General features: G+C 38.3%; 1 protein-coding gene across 9 annotated transcripts in view; it reads left to right on the top strand.

The window, feature by feature from the left end:
- Positions 1-17,439, top strand: part of BEND7 (BEN domain containing 7) — a 123,368-nt gene that overhangs the window by 2,278 nt on the left and 103,651 nt on the right. For 5 of the 9 annotated variants that reach the window (XM_081297114.1, XM_081297116.1, XM_081297113.1 and 2 more), the window contains exons 2-3: positions 509-592; positions 15,384-15,485. The exons of 1 other annotated variant lie outside the window; for it this stretch is intronic. In XM_081297114.1, the coding sequence (XP_081153240.1) occupies positions 509-592; positions 15,384-15,485 (186 nt within the window). Of the gene's footprint in view, positions 1-508; positions 593-2,339; positions 2,459-15,383; positions 15,486-17,439 lie in introns of those variants that run through there. 3 more of the 9 variants (XM_081297118.1, XM_081297117.1, XM_081297120.1) reach the window with 2 other exon arrangements.

The following is a 17,439-nucleotide window of genomic DNA, read 5'->3' as shown; positions in this document are numbered from 1 at the left end:
TGCTTCCTTTCAAATTATACTGTACTTGAAGCAACAAATTACTATTTTTCATGTGTGCTTGCATCTAAGCAGTTTGAAGGCTGAGATTTTCTGGGTAAACTGAGAATGCCAGGTAACTAAAGCATACTGTTGATTAAAAATGGGTTGTGGAGTTAAATTTGGAAACCTCCCCTGGCCTATGATTTGGCAAGATTTTTCTTTTCCTTATAAATATACTTGTTGTCTCAAAAGAAAAGAAACCTAATAATTGACATCTGTGCACAGAATTTACCATGAAGACAATGTAACCTAGCCTAGCTCTTTTCTAAAGTCAAAATAATCTATCAAGTTTGTGGACTTCAGAGTAAATAAAGTTTTAGGGATTATATTTACTACAAATTCTGTCATTAGTGAGTTCTCAAATACATGTTTATAAATTGTGTCATAGAGAATGAGAGTCTAGACTTCATTGCTTATTCCTATCTTGAGGTCAATATAATTCTAATTTTTTATTGTTTTCTCACACCAGATTATCACCATGAGGTATATAAGATCTCAGAATTCAGCAACGATGTTAATGGGGAAGCCAAAGAGACACAACCCATTTTTTTAGGTAGGTTCCTATGTCAATTAATTTCTTAGTAAAACAGTGTAGCCATTTGCAATTAGGGGGGAAAAAGAGATTGTGCGAGAACGGGAAATGTCTGCCATTGCTTAATGTATGACATTCTTTTCAAGACCTTTTATTTTACAGATTGCCAATATATCCCTTATTAACATTGCTAAAAGTTGTAATTTCAGACATAAATGTTTATTAGTGTCTACACACAGTGCTAATTATCACTCACTCACAGAGCCAGATGCTGACCATGCAATTTTGTCGCTCTGTGCTCACCCCATTTACATTGCATATTCGCTGGCATGCTTCACTGGCAATAGTTTGTGTAATTGGGGTATTACATCTTTGACATCTGGATAACAGAAATTCAATTTCCAGGAAGCTGCTATTTGTTTAGTTTTGCTTCTGCCTTGGGTGGGATAGAGGATTAATGTGCTGTCTTATTATAATGTCCCTTCACCTCTGTGGCCTGGTTGCTAATCCTGCCATGACAAAATTAAATTAAATCTACAGTCAAAAACCGTAAGGAAAATAAAAGTGTGATTGTCTGCCTAACCACCTCTTGATAGTGCTAGTTATCAGTGAATATCTCCTCATTTTCCTAGCTTTGTATTCCTTTCTTACCAACATTTCTGGTCAAGGAGAATGGCTCTGCCTTTCTCCTAACATCCTAGTTCTTGGCTAAACTCAGGGATAAGCAGAGCAAAGGCAGAGTCTCTGAGACCATCCAGTGAGTGTTGTTGCTCTACTATGAGTATGTAGCCAGAAGTGTCACCACTTCATTCATGTGTAGTTTTGGTACAAATACTGTACACAAAGGACTATGGATATGCAGTTTGTTACTTGCAGACGGTGAACCAAAAATGACTTTTTTTTTTTCCCTAAGAGTAAAGTGCCCATAAAGTCAGAATAGACTGTGAATGGTGGCATTTGGCTTCAATTTTGCCCATCTGGAACATTCTATAACCCTAAGTAATAAGGTGTAAGCTAGGTGCTGCACATCCAGGAAGCAAACCTGAGAGAAAGTCAGGGCAAGACGGATAGAGAGCAAGGGCCAGAATTGCCTTATGGCTGGGTTCTTCAGGTGGCAGGATCCCTGCTCAGACCAGTGTGATAGTCCCTTAAATTTAAACATCATATCAGCTGTAGGGTAGGGTGTGCTCTCATCAGGATCTCTGTTTTACTTTGAGGGAGAGGAAGAGTGTGTTGCAAAGGGCTTAGAAGAGGCAAATAGATATTTAGGTGAAATAGGAGAGAAACATCAGTATTTCTTACATGAACCATCGTTGAAGGTTCATGGATCTTTCCTTTGAGGCCAGCACTGCTCATAGCACCTGTTGACTGTTGAGAGAATTAAAACCCAAAAGGCTTTCAAATGAACTGCTATGGCCCAGAAAGAGAGAGTCTTGGATTGTACACTTTTCCGTTCCCTTATGTGGTCAGTTGAATTCTATATTTAAGTACCACTGGATTTGAAATTAAAAAAAATGTGTCTTCTAGTAGAAAATTTACATTTATAATATAAATAGAACTTCATGTCCTTGATTTAATTCTTCAATGAAGGTCTCCCTACAACCCCCTTTCTGCTGTGTGCTTGAAAGTAGTTTGGTTGCTGGAGTGAGTTGAGAACACAAAAGAGGGAAGATTGAAGAATAGGAGGATTTCTCAGGATTCAGAGTGCTCAGGATTCAGTAAAATGTGAATTGAAGGTGGCAGACATTGCTGCTTTCCTTTTTCCTAGTTTGAGTTGAAGTATGAGAATACCACTAAATAACAGACTGGGGATGGACTTTCAAAGTGGTTGGTCAAGAGGGCCTTTGACATCAAGGGACAAAAGATTCAGCAGCCCAGGAGTGTGCTGTACGTTATTTCTCAATCTTTTGCTTTTCTGGGGAAAGTCAATATATGGTTCCCAAAGAAAATTTGTCTTTTGAGATCTTCAGGACAAATTTTGAAAAAGAGTGGAAGTGATTATACAAACATGAATTTTTCAGCAGTTGGAAATAGTCACTGATAACATCTGAAATTAGAAATTTTGTCATTGACAGCATGTTAGTTTGTAGATACTCTCCTCAAAATAGATTTAAATCAGGTTTGTATTGTAAATTGAAAGTCTACTCATAATATTACTTGTGATATGAAGTTTATGACATCTAGGAGAGCTAGAGACCAAAATTCCAGAACTGTTTCATCTGTAGGAAAGAGTCAACACATGGCCTCCATGATGTCATATAGGACTTTCTGCTTTCAAATGTATGTGTTATCTTTGACAGTCAGTGTCTGTAAGATTAAAGTTCATGTCCCAGGGGAAAAGAGAGTGCTCCAGAATTTAGCAGAGGTTCCCACATCAAATCTATTTCTCCGGAACATTTTTAGACTGTGAACTAAGGTAGTGCATTCAACATGTCAGGTAGCTCAAGAGTGTGAATGGCTTAAGTGCTTTGGGAATTACTCACATATTTTTAATTTGATAATAGGGTCAGAAGAGGTAACTTTACCCCCATGGACATTGACTTTCTCAAGCTGGCTTGAGGGAACTACAGTAAAGATTTTAGTACTGTTTGGGGGAAAACAATTCATTTCACCAATTCAACTGTGTTTTTGTGAGAAAATACTATGAACTCAACACTTTTCTGGAATGGGAATGGGGTCAAAATGGATAGAATAGGACCCTGCTCTCAATCGCTAAAATACAGTTGACAGGTGCAGGCAGGACAAATTCAGGAAGCAGTTAGCGAGCAATATGTAGCAGCTACAACAGCTGCAATTTGAGCTGGGTGCACAAGGCTTTGAGTTGAGTACTTTAAGTGAATTACTTCTCACAGCAAATCTGTAGCAGTCATCATCATCATCATCCCTATCTTGTAGATAAACCTTAGAAACATTAAGGTAGCCTGACAGAGGTCTCTGTACAGGATTGCTACAGGGTAGGGTCCCAATGCAGGTCTGCCTGAGCTTTGAACATCCCCCATACCACCTCTCTGGGTGAATAGTAATTAAATGACTATTGTGAATGATTGGGGCAAGGAGCAAAGCAGAGTTGGAAGGGACTGTGCAGACTAGACCTTGAACTATGGGAAAGATTTGGATAAGCAGAAGATTCCTGGTGGGAAAAGTGATATGAGCCAAGACAGAATGATAAGCATCATTCTAATTAGATGGTAAGTGTTTTACCTTATAGTTTAGAAAGCACTTTCTCATCTGTTACCTCTTAGGATTTTTATAGTTTACCCTTGAGGTAGTCAGGGTAGTTATTATTATTATTCCCATAATAATGGAAACTGAAGCTTAGAGTGAAGTGATTTGTTCATAAGTAGCAGAATCCAGAGTAAATTCAGGCCTCCTATCCAAATTTTCCCCTCAACCATGTTGAGGCAGGCAAATTTACAGATTTAAGGATACTTTAGCTAGTAAGTGGACACTTCTTAAAAGTATTTTAATTAGGCAATTAATTTATTATTCATAACAATAATAAAAATGTTAAATGAAGTCTATTTTGTATGTTGGATTTTAGTTTGGATTTACTATTATATTGCATAAATTTGAAATGTTTCATTTTTCAGGTATTCAAATATCATTTATTTATTCAGTCAACAAATATTTATTGAGCTCCAATTACATATATGCCAAGTCTGTTCTAGTTGTTCTTTTTAATATTCAATTCAGTTATACAGCTTTCAGTGGATGAAGCACATGGTGTGGTATCCATGCCAATTGAGCAGGGTTGAGATCTCTGAATTTTTAAATCTCTTTTCAGTCACTTTCTTGTTGATGGCTGCTCCACTAGGGTCCTCAGAATCTCCCCAAAGAGGACTCACTCAGAAAATTCCTACTCACCTTTACAAGTTATGAAGTTTGCCCTTAATGGCAGGTAATGTATATCCCTGGAGAATGAGGAACAGCCATCTGTGGAACATGGGCACTCTTCACCTAGGGTCTGGTGGCCTGCAGCCCACCTCAGTTCTTGTCTGACCTCAACAGACTAGAGCTGGAACTTTCCTCCCAAGAGGCATGCTGCCTCATCTGTGGCAGGAGTACACAGGTAGGACCCAACCTTGGATAAAGTGAAGGGTCAAGGGGGGCCAAGAGAAGGAAAAAGGAAGAACCCTTGAAATCCCATCCTTTGGAAGCCAGAGTGTTTCACCTCTGTTCCTCTTCTCAGGAGCTCCATCCTCATCACCATGGCCTGATGTGTCCTATGTCCCTCTCCTTTTTCATGTCAGTTCTCCCCCTTTTCCATGGTGGACTGAAAGGGACAAAAAACTAGGAATGTCTCTTAGGGTTAGGAATGTGGCCAAGGTCAGTGTCATTTATCAATAGTTTACTGCATGCTAAGAACTTTGTAAATGTCATTCCATTAGTTGTCCTGAGAAAGATATTGTCATTATCTTTGATAGATGAAAAATTTGAGTTCCCTAAGTTGCTTAGTAGCAAAGCCATAAATCTTTCTCTCTAAAACCATGTCCTTGACCATGTGACACACTTTGTTCAGTGCTCTCCCGTGTGCAACTCCCAGCATATACAGTGGATGCAAGGGGAACAGCTGTTCCAGGAAGGGCTGAAGAAGGTTGAGGGTGTGCCTCAGTGGTAGAGTGCTTGCCCAGCATGTGTGAGGTCCTGGATTCAATGTCTGTCACCACCAATAAAGAAGAAGAGGAAGGAAGGACAGAAGGAAAGATGGACTGAGACTTACATACATCCCACATTCCTCTGCAGGCCCCTGCAGCTTGTTAGGGTGCCCTGAGTCACTATTTAAAAACCCCCAATCTTGATGGTTTCCAAAGTTGCATACAGTACCAAAAATGTCTTATTATATGTCCAAAAAATGGCTTCAAAAACAACTGCAAACACCAGCAAAGTTTAGAGAGTATCTTAGAAAACTTGAGCACCAATGGCTTCTTTAAATATCTGTGAATATAGATAGGTTTTGGAAGACATGGATGTGGATTTTATAACTCTTTATCTATTACTTGTTGCCCAAAGTTTGGGAGGCATTTGTAATTTGGCTCACCTCAGTACTTTCATTTATCATGTGGGCACTACTGCAGCTATACCAGGAGGTGGGTTTTGTTATCTAGCTCATGTTTTGCAAATGTGATTCTAAGGTCAGAAATGAAAGTGATTTGCCCAAGGCCACACAGTACTTAGTAATTGACCATACTTAAAATCAGGTCTCTTGATATTTAGTTCCAAACGCTTCCTACCATGTCAGAACTGCCTCAAATTCCGCCTCATCTCTCCCATTCTGCCCCCACCGGCTCACTTAAGAAGGTTTTAATTGCCTTCTGATGGACTCTAGAATTGCTGGGCATTCAGTAGCCACAGTCTGACCCTACCTGAGTCTCCCTGCATTCAACTTCCAGGGAACCTCCTCCCCTCAACCACCCTGCTCCCCAGAAAGCAGGACTTGCCCAGGTGAAAGGGGATGCCTTGGATCAGAGAAAAGTGGTAGACAGAAGCTTCCTCCTAGGAAAACCCAGGACCCATAAGGAAGAAAGGGAGTAGGGTTTGTGTGCAGGATGCTTCCCATACCTACCATTTAGCCACGACAGTTCTGAGAAGGTATTGTTATTTCCATTTAAAAATATTTTTTTTCTTTAGTTGTTAGTGAACCTGTGTTTTATTTATTTAAATGTGGTGCTGAAACCAGTGTCTCACACATGCTAACCAAGCGCTCTACCATTGTACTATGACCATGGCCCTTATTATTTCCATTTTTAAGATGAGAAAAAAATGAATCTGTAGACATGTTAATTTGCCTGAGGTTTTAGAGCTAGTAGACAGGAACCTGGATTGGGACATCATCTGGCCACATTCTTTTCCTCTTTGCTGTGCTGTCTCAGAGGAAGTGTAGTCCTGTTCTCCTCCTTTTCTGATTGCTATTTCTGGCTTACCTTTCCTTTTTTATCTCCCTCTTTACCTCACTGAAAGAATTGTGCTTGTGCTGTGTTCTACATCAATCCCTCCCAGAGCCCCTTCTGTTCTCATCTCTGCCTGCTCACCAGGGCCTTCTCCATGTAGTCTCCTCTCTCCTATCATGTCTTATCACATTTCCAGATTCCAAAATCTTATCTCTTTTGATAGTGTTTAAAGTGCAACCAGCATTAACTAGGCTGTAAGCCTTCTTTATAAATAAAGCCTAAATTTCGGTTGAAAACTTGTTTCATGTGGACTCCGAAAATTAGACATCATCAGCATCTGTTTTCAGATGGGTCAGTGTTATCTTAAGAACCTCTGTAAGCCGGGCACTGTGGTGCATGCTTATAATCCTAGTAGTTTGGGAGGCTGATGCAGGAGGATCATGAGTTCAAAGCCAGCCTCAACAAAAAGTGAAGCATTAAGCAACTCAGTGAGACCCTGCCTCTAAATAAAATACAAATAGGGCTGAGGATGTAGCAGTTGAAAGAACCTCTGTAATGCTGTACCAGTGACACAGCAGAGTACAGAATGAAAATGCATAGGGTTTTCCATGTATGCTGTGTTACTTTCTTTTTGTTTTTGTTTTATGGCACTGGGGATTGAGGCCAGGCTCACCCTGCAACTGAGATACATCCCCAGTCCCCCTTTATAATTTTTTTTTTTATTTTGAGACAGAGTCTCATTAACTTGCCCAGGCTGGCCTCAAACTTTTGATCCTTCTGCCTTGGCCTCCTGACTAGCTTTGATTGCAGTCATGTGCCAGGCCCATGGCTTATGTTGCCTTTCATATTTGATATTTATAAAACATTTCAAGTATGTCTCACAAATTAACATCAGAAATCCCAAATTCTATGCTACTTTAGTATATTACAAAATACCCTTTTACTTGGACAAGTTCTGCATACTGGGGAGCCGGTTGGTTGAGGGGAGAAGGTTCTCTGGAAGTTGGAGACAGGGAGACTCAGGTAAGGTCAGACTATGGCTACTGAATGCTCAGTGAAGGGATGCAGACTTGATTCTAAAGTCTAGAAAAATTTATAGCACAGTAGAGAAAAATCAGATTGAGAGTCAGAAAACTTGGTTTGATCTCAGGTTATAAGTTAATAACAACTTGGACAAAACTCTTGAAGGGTTATCTTTATATTCTGTAGTAGAATAATTATGTTGTCCATCAGGTTCTTCTAAGCACATAGAAAATCCTATACAGGAAAAGACTTTTTCAAACTAGAAACCACTATATTCTTATTTTTTTTTATCTCCATCTTCGTCTCCTTCCAAACTAGATGTACACTTCAGTACTGAATAATAACATCACTCTTTCCTGATACTTAACCACATGCAGTCTAATATTTACTTACTTTTCTGCCTGACTTTTCTGTGTTCCGTCTCACTCCTGCATATCCTCCTTCAACCCCAACTTAACCATTGCCACATTGAATCCTGGTTGTTTATTTGCACCGTGTCTTGTTTCTCCTAATGCAGATCGTCAGATCCTAGAGGGCAAGTGTGGCCTGGATTCTTTTTTGGGTCTTCGTATCCAGGAGTACCTAGCACAGTTCTGTGTTTATAATGCTACTCAGCTGATAGATGTTTAAATATTTGTCACTTAAATATGTGGCTATATTGGATGCTGTCATATTAGTCTTTGAGGATTCATCTTAAAATTACTACCATACTGAGACTTTAGAGAGATTTGGTGAGTCAGACTAAAATATGTTCTCATAGAACTTGAAGAAGCTTTTGTAATATATTAGAGTAAAAATTTGGGATTTCTGATAATGATTTATGATATACAATTTAAAATTTTTTACAAATCTAGAAAAGATCAAAAAGGACAGAAACTCACATATGAAGACCAATACACATGAAAAAATTACATGTGTTCTATTCATTTTTACTGGGCTATGATACTGGTACAATGTTAGAGGTGCCTAAGATTGCACTGAAAGTGGATGTTGACATTGTCTATTTCTAAGAGTCTACATGAGACAAGTTTTTCAATCTTAATTTAAGAAAATAAGACCATGAATTAAACAATGTCAGCAAAGCTGTCACATTTCTGAGAGAACAGGGCTCTGAATACAGCTGCTCAAATTGTACCTACCCACAGGTGCCCAGCAAGGGGTGAATAGGGATGACATCCATCCTGCATCAGTTCACCAAGGAAGTGGCAGCATTTGTGTTGAGGAAAATTTGTCTCTTTGTTTCTCAGGAAGGCTTGGTGTGGTTTAGCAACTATCCATAAATGAAAAGTGTGATGTGTTGTGATATTTTATTTTTCTTACACTGATCATGACCAAGTCATCAAAAAAAAAAAAAATAATCCGTGAAGGACAGAATCCAAGGAGATGTATTGACAGTTTAGCCTTTTTTGGTTCCCTTGGGAATATGATTTTATTTTGGAAGAAAATAATATAGCCATCTATAAGAGAAAATAAAGATTTTGGAACAAAAGATTTTGCATTTCAAAGTTAAAAAAAGACCTAGAACATTGACACAGTAAGGCTGTTTTCCTTATAAGTTAACAGATTATTGGAGGGGACACAACCTGAGAAGGGATATATTGGCAGTAGCAGGCAGAGCTGGCCTAGAGACTGCAGAAGCCCAAACATATAACAGTTGATCTAGGGGATGCCTTTAGGCTCCTTCCAGTTTCGCACACAACTTGGTTTATTCTTTTGCCTGAAATTCTTCATCATCTAATGCTTTCAGGTGAAGACCTGAGATCGTTAGCAAGACAGCTAAGGCCGTGCATGAGCTGCCACCTGTCTGATTCTTCCAGTCTTTTCCTGACCCACTCCTTCTCACCTTCCAGGCTGAGCCATACGAGACCACTTTGCATTCTTCCAGTGGCCCTGCTTCCTCATGTTTCAGGCCATGTGCTTTCTCCTCTCAGTGACTTCATGGATATACTTGGAAGTCCACACTTGCCACCCCATCCTCCCTCTTTGCCTAGCTCTCTCTCTTCCCTTGAGATTCCAAGTTGATGTGCCTCCACCAGGTAGCGAGCAGATTCCTCCTCCCCTTCTCCAGTAATCTGTACCTGTCCCTTTCAAAGCAAAGGCATTATTAGTTTACTTACATACATCCCCCATTAGATAGCAAACTCTCTAAGGAGATTATCTCTGTGTTCCCACTGCCCAGCACTATGCTAGTCACATAACAAACATCAATAAATACTGGATGAATGAAAGAGGAAACTGATTTTAAATTTAATAAAAAGTGCAATCAACCAATTGGAAACTTTATTATTCAGCTTTTACCTCTAAATTCTCACCCTGCCTCAGTGGTGGAAATTCATACATCTTTCTTAGTTGCTAACTGCACCCTATATATCAGAAGTGAAATATATCAACACTAACAATGGAGTGTTACTTTTCACTGTGTAGATTTCCTATTTTACCTTTAGTCTCTACCTCTGAAATAGGATGCAGTACCATTCCCCTGTGTGTAGACTGGCCTCCACCCACCAGCACCTTGTAGACTCACATTGCACCATACAAAGTCACCCCTGGAACATTGCAATGCTGTGGCCTTGGCATATCCACTGCTGGTCTCTTGGCCTAGAGTGACCTTTACTATGTGTCTGCATGGTCTGCCTTTATTTATCTATCCAGGCCCAGCTTGAGTTCTTTCAGAACAAAACTTCTGTGTCTAAATGTTTAAATGTAAATATTCTTAGTATTCATTACTTGGCATGAAGTAGACTCTTAATAACAATTTTTAAATAAATGAGCAAATGGCATGTTAAGACATAATTTCCCACCAGTTATTATCTAATCTGAGTATGACAGTGTATTTAATTGAGTTTTCTTTTTCAGGACTGTCCCATGCAGTAGTGCATGAGGTCTTCATCCTACCTACTCTTAAAATGTTGGCAGCATAAATATACATAAATGTCAGTGGCTCCCCATCTAGATATGACAATCAAAATGCCCCCTACATGTATGAGCTACAGCACATAGTCCTTAGTAGGCCATGGTTTTGGGATCAGTCATCTTATGGAATTTAACTTTGGACAGAAAAAACTAGTTACATAACACTAATGTGGATATGTTCTGAGCCATGTGTCATTAGGTGATTTTTGCATGTGTGAACCACAAAGGGTATATTTGCAAAACTAACTTTTATGATGTTGCTATACAATAATCTCTTATGGGACCACCCTTGCATATGTGGTCTGCAATTGCTGAAAACTTCATGTGGCATATAGCTGTGTTCCATTGCCATCAGCTGAAAACTCTTCCTTTGTTGTCTAAACTATTCCTTGTCTCTCTCATGAGTGAGAGGCTATAATGATCCAGTTCAGCTGCAAGGCCATGACTAGAAGAGATCAAGGGCACATTCCATTGATGGTCATGTTGCTGTGCCTCCTTTCTATACAAAGGGCAGCTTATTACATGTATATTTTATAATATATTTTAAAATCATTATAAAGTTTAGACGGATTTTCTTTCAGTATTCTAGACACACAGTACCCTTGTAAATAAGAATCTATAAAATCATTCTCTTAGTATTACATTTTTCAAACATGTACAAATATACTGTGTGATTTGAGTTCCAAGGGTTTTACAATGTTTTTTACTTGGAAATCAAATTTTATATCTGAAAGGTTAATGGAGAAAACTAATTATGCTATCTGCTAACCAAATGTGTGATGAGACATTTGTCTCTGTAATTAAGAGCAAGGAACTTTTATAGTTTCATAAAATCGAATGCTACATAGAGTATTCTGTGAGCATTTGTTTGGATGAGGTGTCCAAAACAGAGATGTTTATGGATGATATAAAGTTGAACTGAAATGTAATGCAGGTGTCTGTGCATCTTACAACATTTCTCATTGTTGAAATGGAAGCCAGAAGATTAATAACTTTACTTTGTCATGATAAAATAAGTAATGTGTTCTTGGAACAGTAGTACGGTACATAAGTTACTCAGTAATTCCAAGAATTTATTCTGTTCCAGGAATAATATCCTTAACAATTTATTTTTACAGAAAAAAATTTGATGCAACATAACAGACTATGAAGTTGCTTGTATGGTTAATGGAATTATATCTCAAATATGACTTTACACCTACATATAAAATGTAAAGAACTCCATCAAAACACAAGGTTAAGGTGCAACTTAAAAGCAAAAAGTCAGGAGACGTAGAAGTTTAGGTTCTTCTGTTAACATTAACTCATTCTCATTGCACATATATAATTTTTTCGATTACTAGCAAGACTTTAATGGGTACCTTAATATGCATTGCATAAAATATAGCTAGGGAGTTCCTGCTGCAGGACTGTTAGCTTTAGCATTTTTCCACAAGTTCAATGTTCCTTTTTGAACTCTGGAAGCAAGGCCTGGTGTTGGTGGAGATGTGTGACCCCATCTGGCCCAGGTTCCCCAGGTTTACTATGGTCATTTTGGACAAGAAGCTTAGACTCCTCTCTTGTCAACTGTTTCCCACCTATCATCTTTGATGAACTGGAAAGAAGATATAGATGGGAAATGCTTTCCTAAGATGAAACAAATAAATAGTGGCTTCTGCTTGCCATCACCTTGTACTCTCCATGGAGGAAAGGAGAATTTCTTCCAAAGATGCTTCAGATTTGGGTTTACTTCTTATAAATCAGTATTGTTGTTGTTTCCAGCTTTCCTCAGTGGTATCAAGTCTGTTACTAGAATTGATTTACTTTTGTATTCAGTTTGCACATATCTATTGAACAGCCCCTAGTGCCAGGCTAGGAGATTTTAAAACCCATTAGGTTGTGATAAAGGAAAATAAGGATTCTGCGGAAACATAGAACAGAGGGACCTCACTGGATATGGACTTTTGAGAAAATGACATTTAGGCTGAGACCTGAAGACAGAGTATAGGGGCAGCATCTTTGGAGGCCAGGATGTAAGGGCTGTCCTGAACAACTGGAAGACCTTTATTATATCTAAAGCAGAAGGCCCTCTGGCTATACATGACAGTCACTAATTAGATTCTGATTGAATTGTTCTGAAGGGAGGCCTGGGCACTGGTATTTCTTTTTTTAAAGTTGCTTAGGTGATTCTAATGTGCAGTCAGACCTGAAAACTACTACTATAGAATAAGGGGGAGATTTGCAGGTGCTAAACCTGGAGAATTGGGCAAGGAGACCACTGAGCCATGTTAGGGAGTTGGGGCTCTGTCCTATTGGCATTCCATAATTACATGATGTAATTAGATTTGCATTTTTGAAAGATCACTCTAGCTTCAGGTAGAATCAGTTGCAGTGGAGTGATCCTGAAGGTTTTTGGTAGCAGCCCCATATCAAGTGATAATGGGAACAGGGTGGTGGTAGAAAGAAGTGGGGAGATTCTAAAGTAATTTAAAAGTTATAAGAAACAGGACTGAATGATTGACTATAAGAGGAAGGGATAACTTCCAACTTTCTGTTTTGGACAGCTGAGTTGGTACCATTTACTAAGGGTTGGGGATGGTATGGTTGCATCAAAATACATTTTCAGATATGAGTTTAGGATTAATTTTGAGATATTTGGGTGAGGTCTTCCAATAGATAATTGAGTGTGTCTGGGCAGAGTCGTTGCATACAGATGGTCACTCAAGCCAGGAGACAGCATCAGTAGATCCAGAAAGAATGTGGAGGGCAAGAAGATACCTAGTTCAGTGTCCTAAAAATCTTGGACTTCGAGGTATGGTGGTATATATCTGTAATCCTAATGACTCAGGAGGCTAAAGCAGGAGGCTTGTCAGTTTGAGGCCAGCCAGGTTAACTTAGTGAGACCCTGTCTCAAAATTAAAAGAGAGAGAGAGAGAGAGAGAGAGAGAGACAGAAAGAGAGAGAGAGAGAGAGAGAGAGAGAGAGAGAGAGAGAGAGATAGAAAAGAAAAATAAAGTGCGGGGGACACAGTTTAGTGGTAGTGTGCTCCTGGGTTCAGTCCTCAGTATCACAAAAAAAGCAAAGCAAAACAAAACAAAACCTAGGACATTGAAGGCATTGTTTTTCACACCAGTGGTTGTGATATATAAGTGTGTCTTGATACTAGTTTAGTAGATTGTCACTGACACTGCAACAACAGCAGCAATAATAATAACAATAAAGAAATGCAATAGAAAGCACTGTATACACGAAGGATAAATGCATGGCTGGGCACTGTGGCTTAAGCCTTTAATCCCAGCAACTCAGGAGGCTGAGGCAGGAAGATCACAGTTCCAGACCTTAGCAACTTAGTGAGGTCCTATCTCAAAATAAAAATAAAAAGGGCTAGGGATGTAGCTTAGTGGCTAAGCACCCCTAGGTACCCTTCCCACCATAAAGGGTAAATTCATGAAACTTGTTATAGTTGTATGTATGGCATCTATTTATTTATGTGTATTCTAAGTCATCTATGTTATGACTCATAGTCAGAAAAATTTGCAAAGCCACTGATTTTAAGCTACTGTTGCCTTAGTCCTTGGAATCTCCCACTAGTCTCTCTCAGGCAAGAATGCCACTCTCCAGGTACCTCTGAGTCCAAATTTATCCAAGTTCCTTTCGATCTTTGGAAGAAAAGGGTCTTAGCAAATATGACTCATTATTTATCATGATTAATACTATTTACATTGGCGATGAACCTTTGCAATAGCATGCATATTTATTTAACTTATAATATTTTTTAAAAATTAAATGACTGAAGAAATGTGATACAGCCAATATTTAATCAGTTCATATATATAACTGGTCCATGATGTAGATATGAAAATTAGCATCTCTGGAAGGAGGAGAGATTTGCACTTCTCTTTTAGGACTATGTTAGGAGTTTTCTGTACAATAGATCAGAAGGTCAGCATTTCAAATTATATTGAAAAGGTAAACAGTAAATTATGAATATTTTATCTCTTACTGAAGGAGAAAGTTTGACTATATTACTATAAGAATTCAGAAGAAGCTCTTAACCTATAATCTTGTTATATTTTTCCTATGAATATCACCAGCCCTTGAAGGATTTGCTTATGTTTCAGAGTCATGAGCACAAATAAATTCATATTCCACTTTTCACAAGTTTTGATTTTTGGATTTTGTAGAACCAACAGGATTTACATGAATCAAGTTTCTAATTTAAAAGGAAATTTCTGAGCTTTGTTCTTGTTAGTTTGCAGCAGTGAAACTGAGTCAGAATTCATAAACATGAGTTGGTCCAATGAGTTTATCACTGCCTCCATGGTACTTAATTAATTAGGTGATTAAGGTGCCAGATAATTCAAAAAACACCCATTTCATGCCATGGCAGTTCCCTGGACTCACCAAAATTTGTTTGTCTCATGAATGGAGAGACTGCCAACTTTCAGCTAGTTACTTGAGCAGGTTGATAGAGTGATGAAGCACATAGACCTAAGAGCCTGATGTATCCAGTTCAGATCTCTAATGCACAGTCTTGTTTCCTCCTTGGTAAAATGTATGCATCAGTGTTGGGTACTCTTATGTGTTCTCAGGATTAAATATAGGCAGAGTGCTTGCCAGAGAGTCTTGGATGTAGTAAGTGCTCTATAGGTAGCTTTAGCCCTTCCCCCCAAATATATCCAAATTATTTTGTGTGTTTGGTACTGGGGAATGAACCCAAGGGTGTTCTACTGCTGGGTTACAACCACACTCTTTTTATTTATTTTTTATTATGATACAGAGTCTGTTTAAGTTGCTGAGACTCACCTCAAACTTGCAGTCTTCCTCCCTTAGCCTGCCAAGGAGCTGGGATTACAGGCATGCACCACTGCATTTGGGCATCCAAATTATTTTTTAAAAACATATATAATGACTTTCAAGAGAAGATCCTAGGCATGTATTCCAGTGGTTGCAGAATATGCAACATCTCAGCATCCTCCTTTCATACATTTCTTTGCTATTCTCTCTAGCTACCTGTTGGTCATACCTGCCCAACTTCATCAAGATGGTTTTATGTCCAAAGCTGTCAGAATTGTCAGTACCTGTTGTTTTATACATAGATTCAAAAAAAAGTAATACATATTCATTTCAAAACCATATTCAAAGTTAAGATTTGTGAAGTTAAAAATAAGATATAAGCTAAAAAGTATAAGACTCCATCTTAATCGCACTCTCAGTGTTAATAACATTGGTTATAAAATATGTGTGTAATATGTATTACAAAAAGAGAAAATGGAGTTAAACTTTATAATGTGTTGCAACTTTTTTTCCCACTTAACTGAATTTCCATTTATTTCACTCACATTGAATGTCAAATTTAAGCCAGGCACACTTGGACCCAGGTGTACAATAGTGAATAAGATAACCATGAAAAAAAAAGATAACCATGATATCAGCCTTCACATACTTTCAAATTACTATACAAGAATCTGTTTCACTCTTTATAGATATATAATGATGTACTATAATTTCATTCTACTAGTGTACCATAATCCATTTATCTAATGCTCTATTGGCAAATGCTGGAGATGTTTCCAAGTTTCCCTAGTAAGATGCTGCTGCAGTGAATATCTTTGTACATATGCCATGGGTACTTGTTAGAATATTTCTGTAGGATAAATTCCTATAATTCTACTCCAAAAGGTTTTGCCCAGATTATATTCCTATCCACAGCATATGAGGATGACTATAACCCTGTACTTTCACCAAAATGGACCTTATAAATCCATAGTGTTTATCAAATAAAAGGAAAAAGAATTTATTAATTTTCATTACATTAATAATTAGAGACATAAAGGATAAAAGTTATTTATTGATAAATTATTTCTCTTATAAAAATTATATATTTATGCCCCTTTCCCAATTTTCTATTATTAGTATTCCTTGTTGTTCATTTATAAGACCTCTTCCATGTGTTTGGGACTTAACTGATTTGATTATTCTTAACATTGCTTTTTTTTATTGGTTGTTCAAAACATTACAAAGCTCATGACAAATCATCTTCCATACATTTGATTCAAGTGGGTTATGAACTCCCATTTTTTACCCCAAATACAAGTTGCAGAATCACATCGGTTACACATCCACATTTTTACATAATACCATATTAATGACTGTTGTATTCTGCTACCTTTCCTATCCCCTACTATCCCCCCTCCCCTTCCCTCTCATTTTCCCTCTCTACCCCATCTGCTGTTGTTTAATTCTCTCCCTTGTTTTTTTTCCCCTTTCCCCTCACAAACTCTTATATGTAATTTTGTGAAACAATGAGGGTCTCCTTACATTTCCATACAGTTTCCCTTCTCTCTCCCTTTCTCCCACCCCATTCGTCTCTATTTAATGTTAATCTTTTCCTCATGCTCTTCTTCCCTGTTCTGATCTTAGTTGCTCTCTTTATATCAGAAGACATTTGGCATTTGTTTTTTAAGGATTGGCTAGCTTCACTTAGCATTATCTGCTCTAATGCCATCCATTTCCCTGCAAAATCCATTATTTTGTCGTTTTTTTAGTGCTGCGTAATACTCCATTGTGTATAAATGCCACAGTTTTTTAATTCATTCATCTATTGAAGGGCATCTAGGTTGATTCCAAAGTCTAGCTATTGTGAATTGTGCTGCCATGATCATTGATGTGGCAGTATCCCTATAGTATGCTCTTTTAAGGTCCTCAGGGAATAGACCGAGAAGGGCGATAGCTGGATCAAATGGTGGTTCCATTCCCAGCTTTCCTAGGAATCTGCATACTGCTTTCCATATTGACCGCACCAATTTGCAGTCCCACCAGCAATGTACAAGTGTACCCTTTTCCCCACATCCTCGCCAGCACTTATTGTTACTTGACTTCATAATGGCTGCCAATCTTACTGGAGTGAGATGGTATCTTAGGGTGGTTTTGATTTGCATTTCTCTGACTGCTAGAGATGGTGAGCATTTTTTCATATACTTATTGATTGATTGTATGTCCTCCTCTGAGAAGTGTCTGTTCAGGTCCTTGGCCCATTTGTTGATAGGGTTGTTTGTTATCTTA

This window comes from Spermophilus citellus (assembly GCF_964194105.1).
Source record: "Spermophilus citellus genome assembly, chromosome: 6".
Lineage (NCBI taxonomy): Eukaryota > Metazoa > Chordata > Mammalia > Rodentia > Sciuridae > Spermophilus > Spermophilus citellus.
Note: the sequence above shows the minus strand (reverse complement) of the source record. Positions and strands in the feature narration are given on the sequence as shown.